Source organism: Leptonychotes weddellii, chromosome X, assembly GCF_054177405.1.
Source record: "Leptonychotes weddellii isolate Sample4059 chromosome X, ASM5417740v2, whole genome shotgun sequence".
In the NCBI taxonomy this organism is placed as follows: Eukaryota; Metazoa; Chordata; class Mammalia; order Carnivora; family Phocidae; genus Leptonychotes; species Leptonychotes weddellii.
The window spans coordinates 93,750,435-93,766,679 of NC_138385.1; the positions used below are offsets into that span (position 1 = coordinate 93,750,435).

The 16,245-nt window shown below is 39.6% G+C and overlaps 1 protein-coding gene across 4 annotated transcripts in view; it reads left to right on the forward strand.

The window, feature by feature from the left end:
* The window catches only part of SCML2 (Scm polycomb group protein like 2), a 95,655-nt gene that overhangs the window by 12,004 nt on the left and 67,406 nt on the right, over nt 1-16,245 (forward strand). For 3 of the 4 annotated variants that reach the window (XM_006737936.3, XM_081809102.1, XM_081809103.1), the window contains exons 2-5: nt 4,952-4,997; nt 8,657-8,725; nt 14,835-14,905; nt 15,771-16,005. In XM_006737936.3, coding sequence (XP_006737999.2) covers nt 4,976-4,997; nt 8,657-8,725; nt 14,835-14,905; nt 15,771-16,005 — 397 coding nt within the window. In that variant the 5' untranslated portion in view covers nt 4,952-4,975. The remainder of the gene's footprint in view (nt 1-4,951; nt 4,998-8,656; nt 8,726-14,834; nt 14,906-15,770; nt 16,006-16,245) is intronic. The other variant, XM_081809101.1, reaches the window with a different exon arrangement.

Here is a 16,245-nt window from a genome sequence, read left to right on the forward strand (position 1 = left end):
ACCCCCCCCCCCCCCCGCCACGGGGCTCGGTCCCAGGACTCTGGGATCATGAACTGAGCCGAAGGCAGTTGCTTAATCAACTGAGCCACCCAGGCACCCCCCCAAAAAAGAAAAAGAAAAAAAGAATTTACACATTTGCATATGCCAAATATAAACCTTCGATAGTAGAAATACTGGGGAGAGTCAGGAGAGAAAAACAAATCAAGGAAATATATGAATTTCAGAATATTTGAAAACAAATATTTTATAGTGATTCAACAGTTCCATACATCACTCAGTGCTCATCATGACAAGTGCATTCCTTAATCCCCATCACCTATTTCACCCATCGCCCCTACCCACCTCCCCTCTGGTAACCTTCAGTTTATTCTCTATAGTTAAGAGTCTGGGGCGCCTGGGTGGCTCAGTTGGTTAAGCGACTGCCTTCGGCTCAGGTCATGATCCTGGAGTCCCGGGATCGAGTCCCGCATCGGGCTCCCTGCTCAGCAGGGAGTCTGCTTCTCCCTCTGACCCTCACCCCTCTCATGCTCTCTCTCTCATTCTCTCTCTCAAGTAAATAAATAAAATCTTTAAAAAAAAAAAAAAAGAGTCTGAATGGTGTCTTCAAACAACTCACTGCACTTTAACACCATGAGGGCTGAAAGGGAAAGCTTACTGAGTCACTGACTCATGCACTCATAAACAGTTTGAGTTCTTTTTGTGTATTGAAGGCTTTATTTTGGCATGACTTTGGAATTCACAAGAGATACATCTGCGCACTGGTGCTGAGTGACTATCATAATTGAAAAGGAAAAGTTTCCAAACTCTGAAAGAGTTGATCTTATCTAATATGGCTAATCTCAAACTAAAGGGATCTGGAATTCTTCCTGTCTTTATCTGGGGATAAATAGTATTTATTTTATTCCTTGGTCTGTGGGTCTACCTTAAAATAAGTGGTTTGGATTCCAAAGCATTGGTTTTGAAGTTAAGAATACTTGCATTGCATTTAACTCTAAGAAAATTCTTTTTTTATAGAAATACTTATTTTAGGGGCACCTGAGTGGCTCAGGTCATGATCCTGGAGTCCTGGGATTGAGCCCCACGTTGGGCTCAGCACTCAGTCGGGAGCTTGTTTCTCCCTCTCCCTCGGCCCCTCTCCACTCATGCTTGCTTGCTCTCTCTTTTACTCTCTCTCAAATAAATAAAATCTTTTAAAAAATTATTTTATACCCATCAGCAGCATATGAGAGTTCTAATTGTTCCATATCTTCATCAACATTTGGTATTGTGTCATTCTTTTTCATTTTAGCCATTTTATGTAGTCGTATCTCATTGTGGTTTTAATTTGTGCTTCCCCAAATACTAATGATGTTGAACATCTTTTCACATGCTCAACAGGCCATTTGTGTATCTTCTTTAGCAAAGTGATCGTCCAAATCTTTTGCCAATTATGTTTTTATTGGGCTGTTTGCCTTTTAAAAATTGAGTTGTAAGAGTTCTTTATATATTCTGGATGCGGATCTTTTATCAGATACATATTTTGCAAGTATTTTCTCCTATTCTGTGGCTTATCCTTTTCTTAACAGTATCATTTGAAGAGCAGTTGTTAGTTTTGATAAAGTCCAATGTATCAGTTTTTTCTCTGATGTGTTGTGCTTCTTTGTGTCATATTTAAGAAGTCATAGCTTAATTTAGAGTCACAAGGTCTCTGTGTTTTCTTCTAGAAATTTTATAGTTGCAGGCTTTACATTAAATTTATGATCTTTTTTTGAGGTAATTTTTGTGTATTAACTTCTGAGATAAGTGTTGTTTGTCTTTTTTTTTTTTTTTTGGTACATGGAGATGTTCTAGTACTATTTGTTGGAAAAAGAAAAAAACCCAAAACTATCCTTTCTCCATTAAATTACCTTGGCCCTTGTGTTGAAAATCTATTCACGGGGTGCCTGGGTGGCTCAGTTGTTGGGCGGCTGCCTTCGGCTCAGGTCACGATCCCAGGGTCCTGGGATCAAGCTCATGTCTGGCTCCTTGCTCAGCGGAGAGCCTGCTTCTCCCTCTCCCTCTGCCTGCCGCTCTGCCTACTTGTGCTCTCTCTCTGTCTCTCTGTCAAATAAATTAAAAAAAAAAAAAATCTAGTCACCATATGTATATATATGTGTATCTTTTGGGACTCTATTCTGTTCCATTGGTCAGTATGTCAATTCTTATGCCAATACCACTCTATCTTCATTAAATATTGCCTTTGGATAAATTATTAAATCCAGTTTATTGATATTTTCTTTTATGGCTTGTGCAATTTTATGCCTATTTAAGAAATCTTCCAACTTGTGTGCATGGTACATGGATTTACTTATTTAGGTCTTCAAAGATTTACTTTTAATCATCTCTATACATATACACCTCCTAGGATTATAAGATTACTTCCTCAACTAATGGGAGCAAATGATAACAGTTGAGATCAAGAATTCAGTTATAGTTTAGAGATTTGAAAGAAGGGCATAGGAACCTGGGTATACCTTTTATGTGTGACCCATCCCTCAGTTTTTCAACTGAGCCCCTTTTGTATAGTAGAGGAACTTAATGTAATTCACAACTTTTTGCTCTCTGATTAGAGTTGGTAAGTGCCTTCACTCCCTACCTGGATTACAGCTCATCTCCCTTTACTTTCTGCTTGGATTCAGCACCCTTTATATATTTCAAATACTGTCTTTTTCTTTTCTTTTTAAATTTATTTTTTTAAGATTTTATTTATTTGAGATAGAGAGAGAGAGAGCACGAGTGGGGTGGGGGGCAAACGGAGAGGGAGAAGCAGGCTTCCCACTGAGCAGGGAGCCCAATGCAGGGCTCAATCCCAGGACCCTGGGACCATGACCTGAGCTGAAGGCAGAGGCTTAACTGACTGAGCCACCCAGGCACCCTCACTTTGTCTTTTTCTTTAGCCACTCGGCTATGGTCTTTAATTGAAAACATCCTCACTCACAGTGGTATTGAATATTTAATTCATTTGATTATTCCAATCTGACTTTCAGGGCTGATGTCTCAGAAGGGGGGGTAATGCTTTGTGAATCATCTCTGTATGGGTGGCTTCTGAAGGCATGGGCCCTGAGAGACTGTAGAGGGAAATAAGAGCCCAGAAGGAACCTGAGCAAGTCTAGCATTTCATAATCAAGTAGAGGAGGCAGGAGCCTCTTCAGTGTCCACTCATTTTGTATCTTCAGCCTGAAATTCCTCTCTTTGTCTTCTCTGCTCATTGAAATACTCATCTTTAAAGGACCAGTTCAAGTGCCACTTCTTTTGAAAAGGCTTCTTTTATATTCCCAGTTAATTGTGTTTTTGTCTTTGCACAGAGCACCACTTTTACCTCTCTTAATAGAGCTTGTATTTTATTCTTTGTTCGATAATTAGTTGTTAATAAGTCTCTCTCACTAGATTTCTAAGGTCTTTTGTAGTAGATTGTGTATCTTCTGTCTACACAGCACCAAGCATATAGGAATTCTGTAAATATTTGTTAAATACATGACTATATCACATCTGGAAACAGATGGTGGTGATATAGAAAGGAACAAGAAAAGCTTTAAGAAAGAGGTGGGATTTATGTTTGGTCTTAAAGGATGGCTAGGATTTCAAGAAGCAGCAGAAGAAAGGGTATCCCATGCAGATGGAACAACATGATGAGTTTTGAACTAGGCCACAGTATAGCTGTAGGCGGTAGATGTCAGGTGGCTTTGAAATTGTGAGGGACCTTAAATAGGCCCAGCAGAAGATTTTTTGTTCAATTCAGTAGTCAGTGAAATCACTGAAGCAGGTAGCTGATTTGGCAAGAAAGCAGCTTAGTCCGTATCTGACAGGTATTGGGTAGGTTGTGGTGGGGAAAGACTTGTGGCAAAATGAGTTAGGCGACTATGGTATTAGACCAGGCAGGAGCTAATGAGCGTATAAACCAGTTAGTGCCAGGGGAAAGAGAAATGAGAGAGTGCATGTTGGCTACTGATTGAATGTGTGAGTGAAAGAAGAGAACTTCACACATTCAGTCATACCTGGGGTTTTAAATCCCAAGTACCTGGAAGAGTAGTGTGTCGGTAGGAGAAACAAAAATGTCAGAAGGAGCAAATTTTGAGGAGATGATGCTTGAGTTTAAGTCTGTTGAGTCAGAGATGCAGAAGGCGTTCTGGGTGGCTTAATGAATGTGTTCTCCATGGGCTTCTTTAAATAACAAATTATCTTCCGTTATACACATTATCATGTTCTGACCACAGGCACACAGAGTAATGGGAGATGGATATCCAATTGCCATATTAAATATTTCTGTGTACATACCTCTTCTATAGCACTCATATTGTGTTTTTTATTCATAGCTCCTGGATGGAGCTGTTGGAGGGCAAGGACAGTGTATTATTTATCTTTGTTGTAGATTGCCTGGCATATTGAGGACATGCAGGAAAAGTTTGAATTAATGAATGAATTAATGGCTCACAATACACAGATCTTTGAACAAGTAATTGTCTTGTTAGAAGACTTGACTCTTGCAGTTCTTACAAGTTTTACTAACACAGTCATGATTCTTCCGTCTCTCCATAATATGGGCTCAAGTGGGTTTTGGGATAGGCCTCAGATTGAATCCCAACTCTACCAATTTACCATCTGCTCCTTTTAATTCATTTAACCATAAAATTCACCCTTTTAAAGTGTTATAGTTCAGTTGTTTTTAGTGTATTCACAAGGTTGTATAACTATCACCACTATTTAATTCCAGAATATTTTCATCACCCTAAAAAAGAGACCCCTTACCCATACCCATTAGTAGTCGCTCCCCTAGTCCCTCTTTCCCCAGCCCCTGCCAACTACTAATCTACTGAACTTATTTTTTATTAAAGGGAAATAAATTAAAATGATCTAAATCTATAACTGATTTCTAATAATAATGCCCTTCAGAAATATGCTAAAAGGAGGCATTAATTGATCTTTCTCCTTGTAGGAAAGAGTACCAGAAAAGAATACCATGGGGCAAACAGTGAATGAAGGTAAGATTTAATTCCTAAACGTGATGATATTTTTATTCATTTGGGATGAGTACCTTCTAGTAGACTGAACTTTTGAAAAAAAAGTCCTTTTAGAAATAAAGTCATAAGAGATGTTAAGTGCTTAGAATTGGAATTTCAGAACTGAATAGCTATTAAAGATAATTATGTTTTTCCTTACTAGTTTTTTTTTTTTTAAAGATTTTATTTATTCATTTGACAGAGAGAGACAGAGAGAAAGAGAGAGAACAGCAGGAGGAACAGCAGAGGGAGAGGGAGAAGCAGGCCCCCCGCTGAGCAGGGAGCCCGATGATGCGGGTCTCCATCCCAGGACCCTGGGATCATGACCTGAGCCAAAGGCAGATGCTTAACCGACTGAGCCACCCAGGCGCCCCTTCTTCCAAGTTTTATAAGTGAGAAAACTGACAGGGAGTTTAAGTGAACAGGTCATACAACAATCTGTGACAAAGTTAAAATCAGAATCCAAATCTTCTAACTCTAATATGATTGGTTAAAAAATGCTTCATCCTGGCGTGCCTGGGTGGCTTAGTCGGCTAAACGACTGACTCTTGATTTTGGCTCAGGGTCATGAGATCAAGCTCCATGTTGGGTTCCGTGCTGGGCACGGAACCTGCTTAAGATTCTCTCTCTTCCTTTGCGCACCCCCATAAACAAACAAACAAACAAACAAATAAATAAGCTTCACCTTGTCTTGCTTTAGTGAGAAGTCTGCTCACCTTGCCTTGAATATGCCACACTCATTTGCACTCTCTCTTTTGAGTTGTATAGTTGACCTTTGAACAACATGGGTTTGAATTGCATGGGTCCACTTATATGTGGATTTTTTTCTTATAAATATATTGGGAAATTTTTTGGAGATTTGTGACAATTTGAAAAAACTCTCAAGTGAACCATTTCTGGATTATTAGTACTTAAGATTTTGGGTAGTCAAAAGTTATTTGTGGATTTTCGACTGAAGGTGATGGGTACCCCTAACTTCCATGTTACTCAAGGGTCAACTGTATTTTCTTTTCTATAATACATCCTGCACACCTTTGCCATCCTAAATCATGTTCTTCCTTCAAGATCCAGTTCAAGTCCTGTGTCTCTTAGGAGCTTTTCTGTGGCTGACTGCTGAATGTTGTCCTCTGCTATTCCCAGTTTTGTCAAGTGTTTAGTGTAGTCTCTGTAACTAGATTCTCAGCTTCTCTAGAGCAGGAGCCATGCCTTTACAGTTTTACTTTCTTTCCTATTAGAAAATCTTACTGTAGAACTATTTAGTAAATATGTGTGTACTTTCTTTGTACTAGTCAAATCATTTAAATAGAAAGCAATTTATATATCCATCTCAAATGTTCACACATCTTGAAGAGGCACTGAGTCATAACCAGAAAGTAGATCTGTTACCTTAAATTGTTACCTGAAAATGATACCTGGTATCATTCATAGATCTTTCTTCGAGAAGCTTGTCATTTGACAATTTGGGTATCAATAAGAGTAAAACAGTGCTAGATTGGCAACACATTAAGTATGGTTAAATTCATGAGTTCATAATGACACAGCAGAACAAAACTTACTGGTTATCTGGAGAATGCTTGGGATCCAGCTCATTATTTTGAAAATTAGAAAGTAAAGGAAAAGAATGAAGTGTTGCTTGAGACTTTCCTATGTGATTTGTACCTCAGGTAATTGAATGATTGAAGAGGGGAGGTTTCTTTCTATACAAGTTTTCTGGCTAATAAAGACAGGATGATAAAATTAGAATACCTCCATTTTGTTTATTTATTTATTTATTTGAGAGAGAGAATGAGAGAGCGAGAGCACATGAGAGGGGGGAGGGTCAGAGGGAGAAGCAGACTCCCTGCTGAGCAGGGAGCCAGATGTGGGACTCAATCCCGGGACTCCAGGATCATGACCTGAGCCGAAGGCAGTCACCCAACCAACTGAGCCACCCAGGCGCCCTAGAATACCTCCATTTTGTAACCACTAATGGACTAATGGATCTAAGCAATAGCCATCTGTGGCTGTTCGTATCACAAAAAGAGAAAGAACTAGATATTAGGAGCCTCTTGTGAGAAGTACACAACACCACCTGTGAAGTCACCTTCTTCTCTCCTCCCCTCAAAAAAGCCAAGCCTGGGCGCCTGGGTGGCTTAGTTGGTTAAGCGACTGCCTTCGGCTCAGGTCATGATCCTGGAGTCCTGGGATCGAGTCCCACATCGGGCTCCCTGCTCAGCAGGGAGTCTCCTTCTCCCCCTGACCCTCCCCACTCTCATGGTCTCTCTATCTCATTCTCTCTCTCAAATAAATAAATAAAATCTTTAAAAAAAAGCCAAACCTGAATCTGATTAAGCTCAACACACTAATATCTTTTATTTATTTATTTATTTCAGATTTTATTTATTTGTCAGAGAGAGAGAGAGAGCACAAACAGGGGGAGTGGCAGGCAGAGGGAGAGGGACAAGCAGGCTCCCTGCTGAGCAAGAAGCTTGATGTGGGGCTCGATCCTAGGAGCCTGGGATCATGACTTGAGCCGAAGGCAGATGCTTAACTGGCTGAGCCACCCAGGTGCCCCACTAATAGCTTATATTTAGAGAAAAGATAAGGACCAGAACCCAGCACCATAGGAGCTAGTCAGCACAATCCAGACTGTAAAACTAAACTGGTATCATGAGCAAAAAAAAAAATCCAGAGGAAGGGGGGGAAAAAAAGAGGAGGAGGAGGAGCCTATAAGTATCAAAAGAGACTGAAGACACTTATTATCCATTGCTATATATGGACTTTATTTGGGTCCTGATTCACACAGTTAAAATAAGACATTTGGGGAAATATGAACACTGACTGCTTATTTGATGTTATTAAGGAATTATGGTTAATTTTTTTCAGCATAATAACAGTATTATGATTAATTTTAAAAAATGAGTCCTTTAAGATGTGTGTGTATATATATGTGTGTGTGTATATATATATATATGGACAAAATAATGTCTTAGATTTGTAAAGTCACAAGGTCTAGTGCTTTTGGAGCTCCTCAGCTTGGCACAGAGAAAAATCTCTGCCTATTACATTGTCTATTGAATTACATGTATTCCAATTTCCCTCTTACGTTTTAAACTCTTAAAAGCATGCGGTTTATTTCTAGGGTACGTTAATTCTTTTTTTTTTTTTTTAATTTTATAGAGGGGGAGAGAAGGGGATAAGCTCCCTTTTGGAGCTTACATTTGAGTGGAATGAGACATACAATAGACAAAATAAATGGGCAAATTGTAAGATACGTAGTATGTTAGAAAGTGAAATCCTATGCAGAAAATAAGGATATTAATTATAAAATGAAAACTGGGTCCTATTAGAAAATAGTTTTAGTTTGTAGGTTTTCTTTTTTTTTTAAGATTAATTTATTTATTTTAGAGAGAAAAAGAGAGTGAGCGTGAGTGGGGGGAGGGACAGAGGGAGAGAATCTCAAGCAGACTCCCTGCTGAGCACGGAGCCTGATGCAGGGCTCTACTCCATGACCCATGAGATCATGACCTGAGCCAAACCAAGAGTCAGACAGTCACCCGACTGAGTCACCCAGGCACCCTAGTTTATAGGTTTTCTAAGAGCTCTTTTAGACTTTTGCTATGGCCTTCCAGTGTTGCTCACTATTTTCTTTCATTTTTTAGATTCAATGGATGCCAAGAAGGAGAATCAAGAGAAAGCTCCTCACTCAGGTACATCTTCTGTGCAAAATGGTAGGTTTTAAAGTAGTTCAGTACAATATATTTTTCTCTTCACTCAGTGTTGGTATGAACTCTTATTGCTTTTGGTATAGTCTATGTATAGTAAACTCCTGTAAATGTAAAACCTGAGCAATAGGAAAGGTAAAAGAATTTATTTTGAAAATTTTACTTTGGTTTTATTTTAGAGATAAATTGGTAAGGGGTTAAAGTAGAAAAAATCATGCATTTCAGTGCAGTTTTTGCCAAATTAAAGATACTTAGTTAATAATTACCATTTATTACCAATTAAAAATGATAATTTGATTAATAAAAACTCTTCTAATATTAGAGTCAATGTGAAAATCCATTTTTTGATGGTCAAAAGATAGTTCATTGGATAAAAGCTTAGGCACTGGGAGGTCTGACAGACCTGTTCTAGAATCCTGGCCTCATTCTTTACCGGCTTTTTGACCTTGGGCAAATTACTCAATGTTCTTAGTCTCTTTTTTCTTCTCGGTAGCACAAGGATGATACTACTTACTTCATGGGACTGTTGGAATTAAATAAAGAAAATGAATGTAAAGCATCTAATATAATGCCTAGGCATACAGTAAATGTTCAGTAAATGTTTATTAACCATGAGTTATTAATTCATGTTTTAAGTTCCTTATTGTGGACAGCAAGTGTATAGCACTGCATCAGAGACTCAGGAGATAGGATCTCTACCTGCTTTTAAGGAAAACAAAAAAATTAGTCATATGCACACAAAAAGTTGAATAAAAAAATAACTATAACAAACTTACTGTGTTTATCAGAGTTTTCCAGGCAAACCTTTTGCCCCTTGTTTTTCTGTTGTACCTGTCCTGCCAGCCCCACTCTTGGGGTAGTTCACCGATGACTTTCTGTTCCTACAGGAAGATTGCCTATAGCGGTAATCCGCATGGAATCATTCTTCTTCCTCACTGTGGCTCAGCCTCCAGTGCTTCCTTAGCTCTCTTTTCCATTGACCTTATTTGTTCTTCAGCAATTCCCTCCAACCCCCAAAACCCTCCAAGGAAAGGGAGGCCATTAGGTTAAAATGTTCTTCCTCATCCCTACAAATTCGTCTCTGTTTTATTTTTTTAATATAACCATTTTATTGAGATATAATTCACATACCATAGAATTCACCCATTTAAAGTATACAATTCATTGGTTCTTGGTATATTCACAGACTTGTGCAGCTATCACCACAATCAGTTTTAGAACATTTTCATCATCCTAAAAAGAAATCCTATATCCAGTTAGTAGTCACTCCCTGTTTTTCCCCAATGCCTCTTCCTTCCCTCAGCTCTAGGCAACCACTTATGTACTTTCTGTCTTTATAGATTTGCTATTCTGGACATTTCATAAAAAGAAATTAAAAAAATATATTCTTAAAGATTGAAACTAGTAACTTTTCAAAATTCTCAAACTTGATGGAAAAAATGAGATTACTTAATCAAATTTACAGACATCTGCGGGTATTTCTCAGGGCCCTGACCCTAACATCTCATCTTAGAAATCAGTGACCATTAGAAGGTGAGCTCCAAGAGAGCCAGGACTTTTGTCTGTTCTATTAACTGCTGTGTCCACAGTACCTAGGACAGTGCCTGGCACATACTGGCAACCTTTTATGGAAAACCAGTGATGAATAAGACAAACATGATTCCTGCCCTCTTTGAGCTTAGGGGGCAAGATTGACATTAAACAAATCCCCAGTTATAGTTGTGATAATTGCTGTGAAGTAGTAGGTGCTGATCATTCAGCTGAGAAGCTTCCAACTCTAGATATTTTGCCCATCTTCTTTACAGAGCCTCTGAACCCAAGCCTAGCACTGCTGGGAGACATTAGGATTCTGGTTTACTCTGGAGAAGACCAAGGTGGCTCATATAGATTATGTTCAGTTTGTCAAAAGGTGTTTGGGCTAATGTATGGATTAGAATAGAGTACAAGGCAAACAAGAAGGACCACGGACATGTGCAAATAACAATCAGATCACATGGTTATATGTGTACAACTGTCTCATGAACAAACCTGTCAGTTGCCAGGCCTCTTTTCTGAGGGAGAATAACATTCCCCTGCTCCAGTTTGTCCATGAGGATAAGATGCATAGGCAGACTGGGTCCTCAGGTTTGGGTAAGACTTTCTGACTATTTTGGCTCCTGCTCAGGAATTCCAGCTGTGGTATTATTGAAGATATGTCAAATCTAAATTTAAGCAAATCTAAATCTAAGTAAAGCCTGTTGCTATATGTGTTTCCCTATGTTATTGGTAGGGTCTCAGCACGTGGGCAGCCAAACTGAACAGCTTTGGGGGCTGAAAATATTGCCTTAAGAATAAAGAAAAAAAGTTAAGGCTCCAATGGTTAAATGCTACATGGGGTCATTAGCTAGCAATGTGATAGAAAATGATCATATTGCAGAATACTGGTATAAAGGATTTGCTAGCTCAAATTATAGCCCATTCAGACACAAATGGTGATAAAATATTTAAAAAATAGTGTTAAATGAATTTTTTCTAGTGTTATTGAAAAATTTTACAAATGTAGCTGGTTTATTTGAGGTATTATTGTGAAATGATTTTAGTTTCCCTGTCATTATCTTCAACTTACGCTTCTTTCTCGCTGGGATGTTGGCTCCTTAATGATGCCATAGTCAGATTTTCCCCTCCACTCGTGTTTCGTTCTTCTTTTTATTTTTTTTAAGATTTGTTTATTTGAGAGAGAGAGAAAGAGACATGAGCGGGGTGGGGGGGCAGAGGGAGAGGGAGAGAGAGAGAATCCTTCAGCAGACTCCCCACTAAGTGTGGAGCCCGATGTGGGGCTTGATCCCACAACTCCGCTCATGACCTGAACTGAAATCCAGAGTCAGATGCTTAACTGACGGAGCCATCCACGCACCCCTGGTTTAAGAAAATATTTATACATTTTATTTGAGAGAGCAAGCGGGGGTAGGGACAGAGGGAGAGGGAGAGAATCCCAAACAGACTCCATGATGAGCATGGAGTCCAACACAGGGCTTGATCCCATGACCCTGAGATCATGACCTGAGCGAAAACCAAGAGTCGGATGCTTAACCAACTGAGCCGCCCAGGTGCCCCTGTTTTCTTCTTTTTTTAATGCTCTCCAAGGTCATATGATGGTAGAGCTTCAGTTAGAACCTTGGGTTTCCTGATTGTCAGGTTAGTCTTAGGAGGTCACTGAAATATCCTGGTCAGTTAATTTTGGAACCATGGATCTCCATTTTCACTTTTATTTATTTATTTTTAAAGATTTTATTTATTTATTTGAGAGATAGTGAGAGCTAGAGAGAGAGAGAGAGAGCACACACAGAGGGAGAGGGAGAGAGAGAGAAGCAGACTCCCTGCTGAGCAGGGAGCTTGATGTGGGGCTCTATCCCAGGACCCTGAGATCATGTCCTAGGCCGAAGGCAGATGCTTAACTGAATGAGCCACCCAGGCGTGGCCCCCCAAAATATATATCTAAAAATTTTTTATTTTAAGTAAGCTCCATGCCCACTGTGGGGCTTGAACTCACGACCCTGAGATCAAGAGTCCCACACTCTATGGACTGAGCCAGCCAGGCGCCCTCGGTTTTCACTTTTTTTTTTTTTTTTTAAGATTTTATTTATTTATTTGACAGAGAGAGATAGAGAAGGAGAGAGCATGAGCCAGGGCGAGAGGCAGAGGGAGAGGGAGAAGCAGATTCCTCACTGATCAGGGAGCCCAATGTGGGGCTTGATCCCAGAACCCTGAGATCATGACCTGAGCTGAAGGCAGACGTTTAACCGACTAAGCCACCTAGGCACCCCAGTTTTCACTTTTTTTTTTTAAAGATTTTATTTATTTATTTGACAGAGAGACACAGTGAGAGAGGGAACACAAGCAGGGGGAGTGGGAGAGGGAGAGGCAGGCTTCCCACAGATCAGGGAGCCCCATGCGGGGCTTGATCACAGGACCCTGGGATCATGACCTGAGCCCAAGGCAGACGCTTAATGACTGAGCCACCCAGGTGTCCCCCAGTTTTCACTTTTGACAAAGCTATCCAGTGTTAATAAATTGAGGCACAAGTATGACTTTTAGTTTTAGAATAATAATGCATGCTTTTTATTGAGTGACATATGTATGCTTCAACACTTAATTCTCAAAATACCTTGTGCCGTATATATTACTTTTCCTCATTTTGTAGGAACTGAGGCTGAGAAACTGAAATGACTTGCTTAGGTCACATAGCTTGGAAGAAGCAGAGCCAGACTGGAAGAAGGCAGGTTCGACCTTAGAGCCCATAATCTTGACATTCTGCTGCATGCCATTAAGCACTGTGGTAGTGCTAGCTTCATATCTACAAGCAGAATTAAACCCAGTTATTTTTTTTAAATGGAATAATCTCTTAGATTTATCGTTATAAAAAGCAGGGTGCACAGTGTTATGTATGACATGCTTAATGCCATATGTAATATGTGTACATACACATGTAAATGCATAAACACACATAACAGTGGTATGCTGAAGCTGGCTCACACCAGCTTGGGAGAGCCACGTGTGCACATCTCTTCCCAGCTTTGTAGTTGACGACTTCACCCTGTCACCTTGTGATCAGCCATGGTGGTAGTATTTATACCATAGAAATCTGCAAACACTACCAGTCAGGCTTTTTATTTGTATTTTCTGGAAAGCTGGTTGTTAATCATTTAACAGCACTCCATTTGTGTGTACGTGTATGTGTGTATAAGTATTCTATCCTTGGAAGGATGTGTAAGAGGCTGGTAATTCGGATTCCCCCAGGAAGGGAATCTGTCAAACCCAGTAAGTGTGAGGAAATTAAACAAGAGCATAGGTGGTTGATGAGAATTAAACTTTGTATGAATTATGGGGCGCCTGGGTGGCTCAGTTGGTTAAGCGTCTGACTCTTGATTTCAGCTCAGGTCATGATCTTGGGGTTTTGGGATTGAGCCCCACATGGGCTCCCCACTCAGCCGGGAGTCTGCTTCTCTCTCCCCTCTGCCTCTCCTTGCACACACGCCCGCACATGCTCGTGCTCTCTCTCTCTCTCTCGCTCTCGCTCTGTCTAAAATAAATAAATAAATCTTTAAAAAAAACAAAAAAGCTTTGTATGAATTAATAGTACCTTTGATACTGCTATCAAGTCATTTTCTCAGTGTCTTGGCAGTCTGACTGGAACACTGAATTGAAGGGTGCAAGCCAGGCAAAGTACCTTCAATACCTTTATGACCTTCAATACCATTGTAATACATCATGAAGACTGAGTGAGAGAAGGGACAGTAAGCATTTGTAGAAAATATAGATCATTAAAATAATTCATATCATGACTGTACTGATGACTGGTTTACTGCTTTGTTCTGCCACCATATTCTTGATACCATGTATGGAGATCTAATAGTCAATTGAGAAACAACTCTGGTTCTCAGATTTTTTTCTTTCCATAAAGCATTGCAGAGGTAAGATTCTGTTAGACCACATACCTAAACACCTTTAGTTCTCCATGAAAAAAAGAAGTGGCTTCACATTAATGGGATGAAATGGTCTTGAGTATACACATGTCTTTTTTTTTTTTTTAAGATTTTATTTATTTATTTGACAGAGAGAGACACAACGAGAGAGGGAACACAAGCAGGGGAAGCAGGAGAGGGAGAAGAAGGCTTCCCACTGAGCAGGGAGCCCAATGCGGGGCTCAATCCCAGGACCCTGGGATCATGACCTGAGCTGAAGGCAGATGCTTAATGACTGAGCCACCCAGGCACCCCGAGTATACACATGTCTTGAATAAATTTATATTAGAGACAGATGAGTAGAATTTGCTATTACTCTATAAAAAAAAATCCTTTAGTTGTTCTTAGAGTCTACATTTTTAGAATCATTGTGCTAATTCCTCATTACATGGAGAAGATCTGGAGTGTAATTATATCAGAGCCATTATTATCAGAAAGTTGTCTTTTTATTTCTATGCTGGTAATCAAATGCAGATCAGGAAATTTGAATCCGCTCTTTAGGAAGTCCTTTTTAAACGAGATATGGAACTAAAGTCCCATTTTACTCCTAAAAGTTAGTATACATATATATACTGAAAAACCCCCTATTTTGTGTATATATATATTTTTTTCAGATGATTTCCACTGGGAAAATTACTTGAAAGAGACTGGATCTTTGAGTGCCCCTTCAGAGTGTTTCAGACAGGTATGCCAAAATTGTATAGATGTTGTATATATTAATGTGAACTGTTAATTTGTTGAGGGATGTCTGTGTGATTGTTAGGTTCTAGCAGTGTGAGGAGATAATGGGATTGTGGTAATGCCACTTAAGGGCCAGATGGTTTATTTGCATTCATTCATTAAGAATTTACTCTGTGTCAGGTATACTAAGCCCTTATGATTGTCCATCTGGAGGGAAAGACAGACATGTAAATAATTAATTATGAAAAGTATGATAACTCTATACTGGGAGTGCTCACAGAAGAGGTGATATCTGAGATGGTTGGAATGAGGGGAAGGATATTCCAGGCAGAACATCCAAAGCAAAGGCACATGGATGTACAAAGAACCTGAGTATTGAGGGATAGCATGGAGTGGCTGGAGGACAAAGTGGGTAGAGGTGATAGTGTGGGAATAAGGTTAAAGGTGTGGGGGCTCTTAAACTGTATTGAGGACTTGGACTTAGGCAGTGGTGAGCTGCCAGTTGGTTTATTTCAAGGGGAATGGCCTAATCAGATTCTTATTTTAGAAAGCCACTAAGGGTACATTTTATAGGCTGTATTTGGGTTGCCTGGAAGTGGACAAAGGAATAAGACCAGCAATGGGCAGTGTTTTTATGCTGCATGTCAAGCCAAGGAAAGGGTTTGGAGAAGATCTTTTCCTTGACCCTTATAGTTCTTTTGCTCACCATCTGCTATGACTGTTACTTAAAACATTTCACAGGTATTCTGGTAACATAATTGACCGTTTGTTTTTCTTACAGTTGATGCATTTTAACAAAACTTTATTTGTGTGTGTGTGTGTGTGTGTATGTGTGTGTGCACGTACACACACATATGTAACATGTACAGTCCAAGGTTCCACCAGCTAATGACTTCAAAGTTGGTATGAAATTGGAAGCCCATGACCCTCGCAATATGACTTCAATCTGTATAGCCACGGTTGTTGGAATTACTGGTGCCAGGCTACGTTTAAGACTGGATGGTAGTGACAACAGAAATGATTTTTGGAGACTTGTCGATTCTCCAGACATACAGCCTATTGGGACATGTGAAAAGGAAGGGGACTTACTTCAGCCTCCACTGGGTAAGGATAAACAAATTTTAAAGTAACATATTCTTATTAATGTAATATTCAGTAGAAAAAGTTTCAAGTGGCCTTTTATTTATTTATTTTTAAGATTTTATTTTACTTTTTTAAAGGTTTTATTTTTTATTTGAGAGAGAGAGCGTGTGTGAGCAGGGGGAGGGGCAGAGGGGGAGGGAGCTCTGCACAGAGCATCAAGCCCCATGTGGGCCTTGATCTCATGACCCAAGATCAGGACTG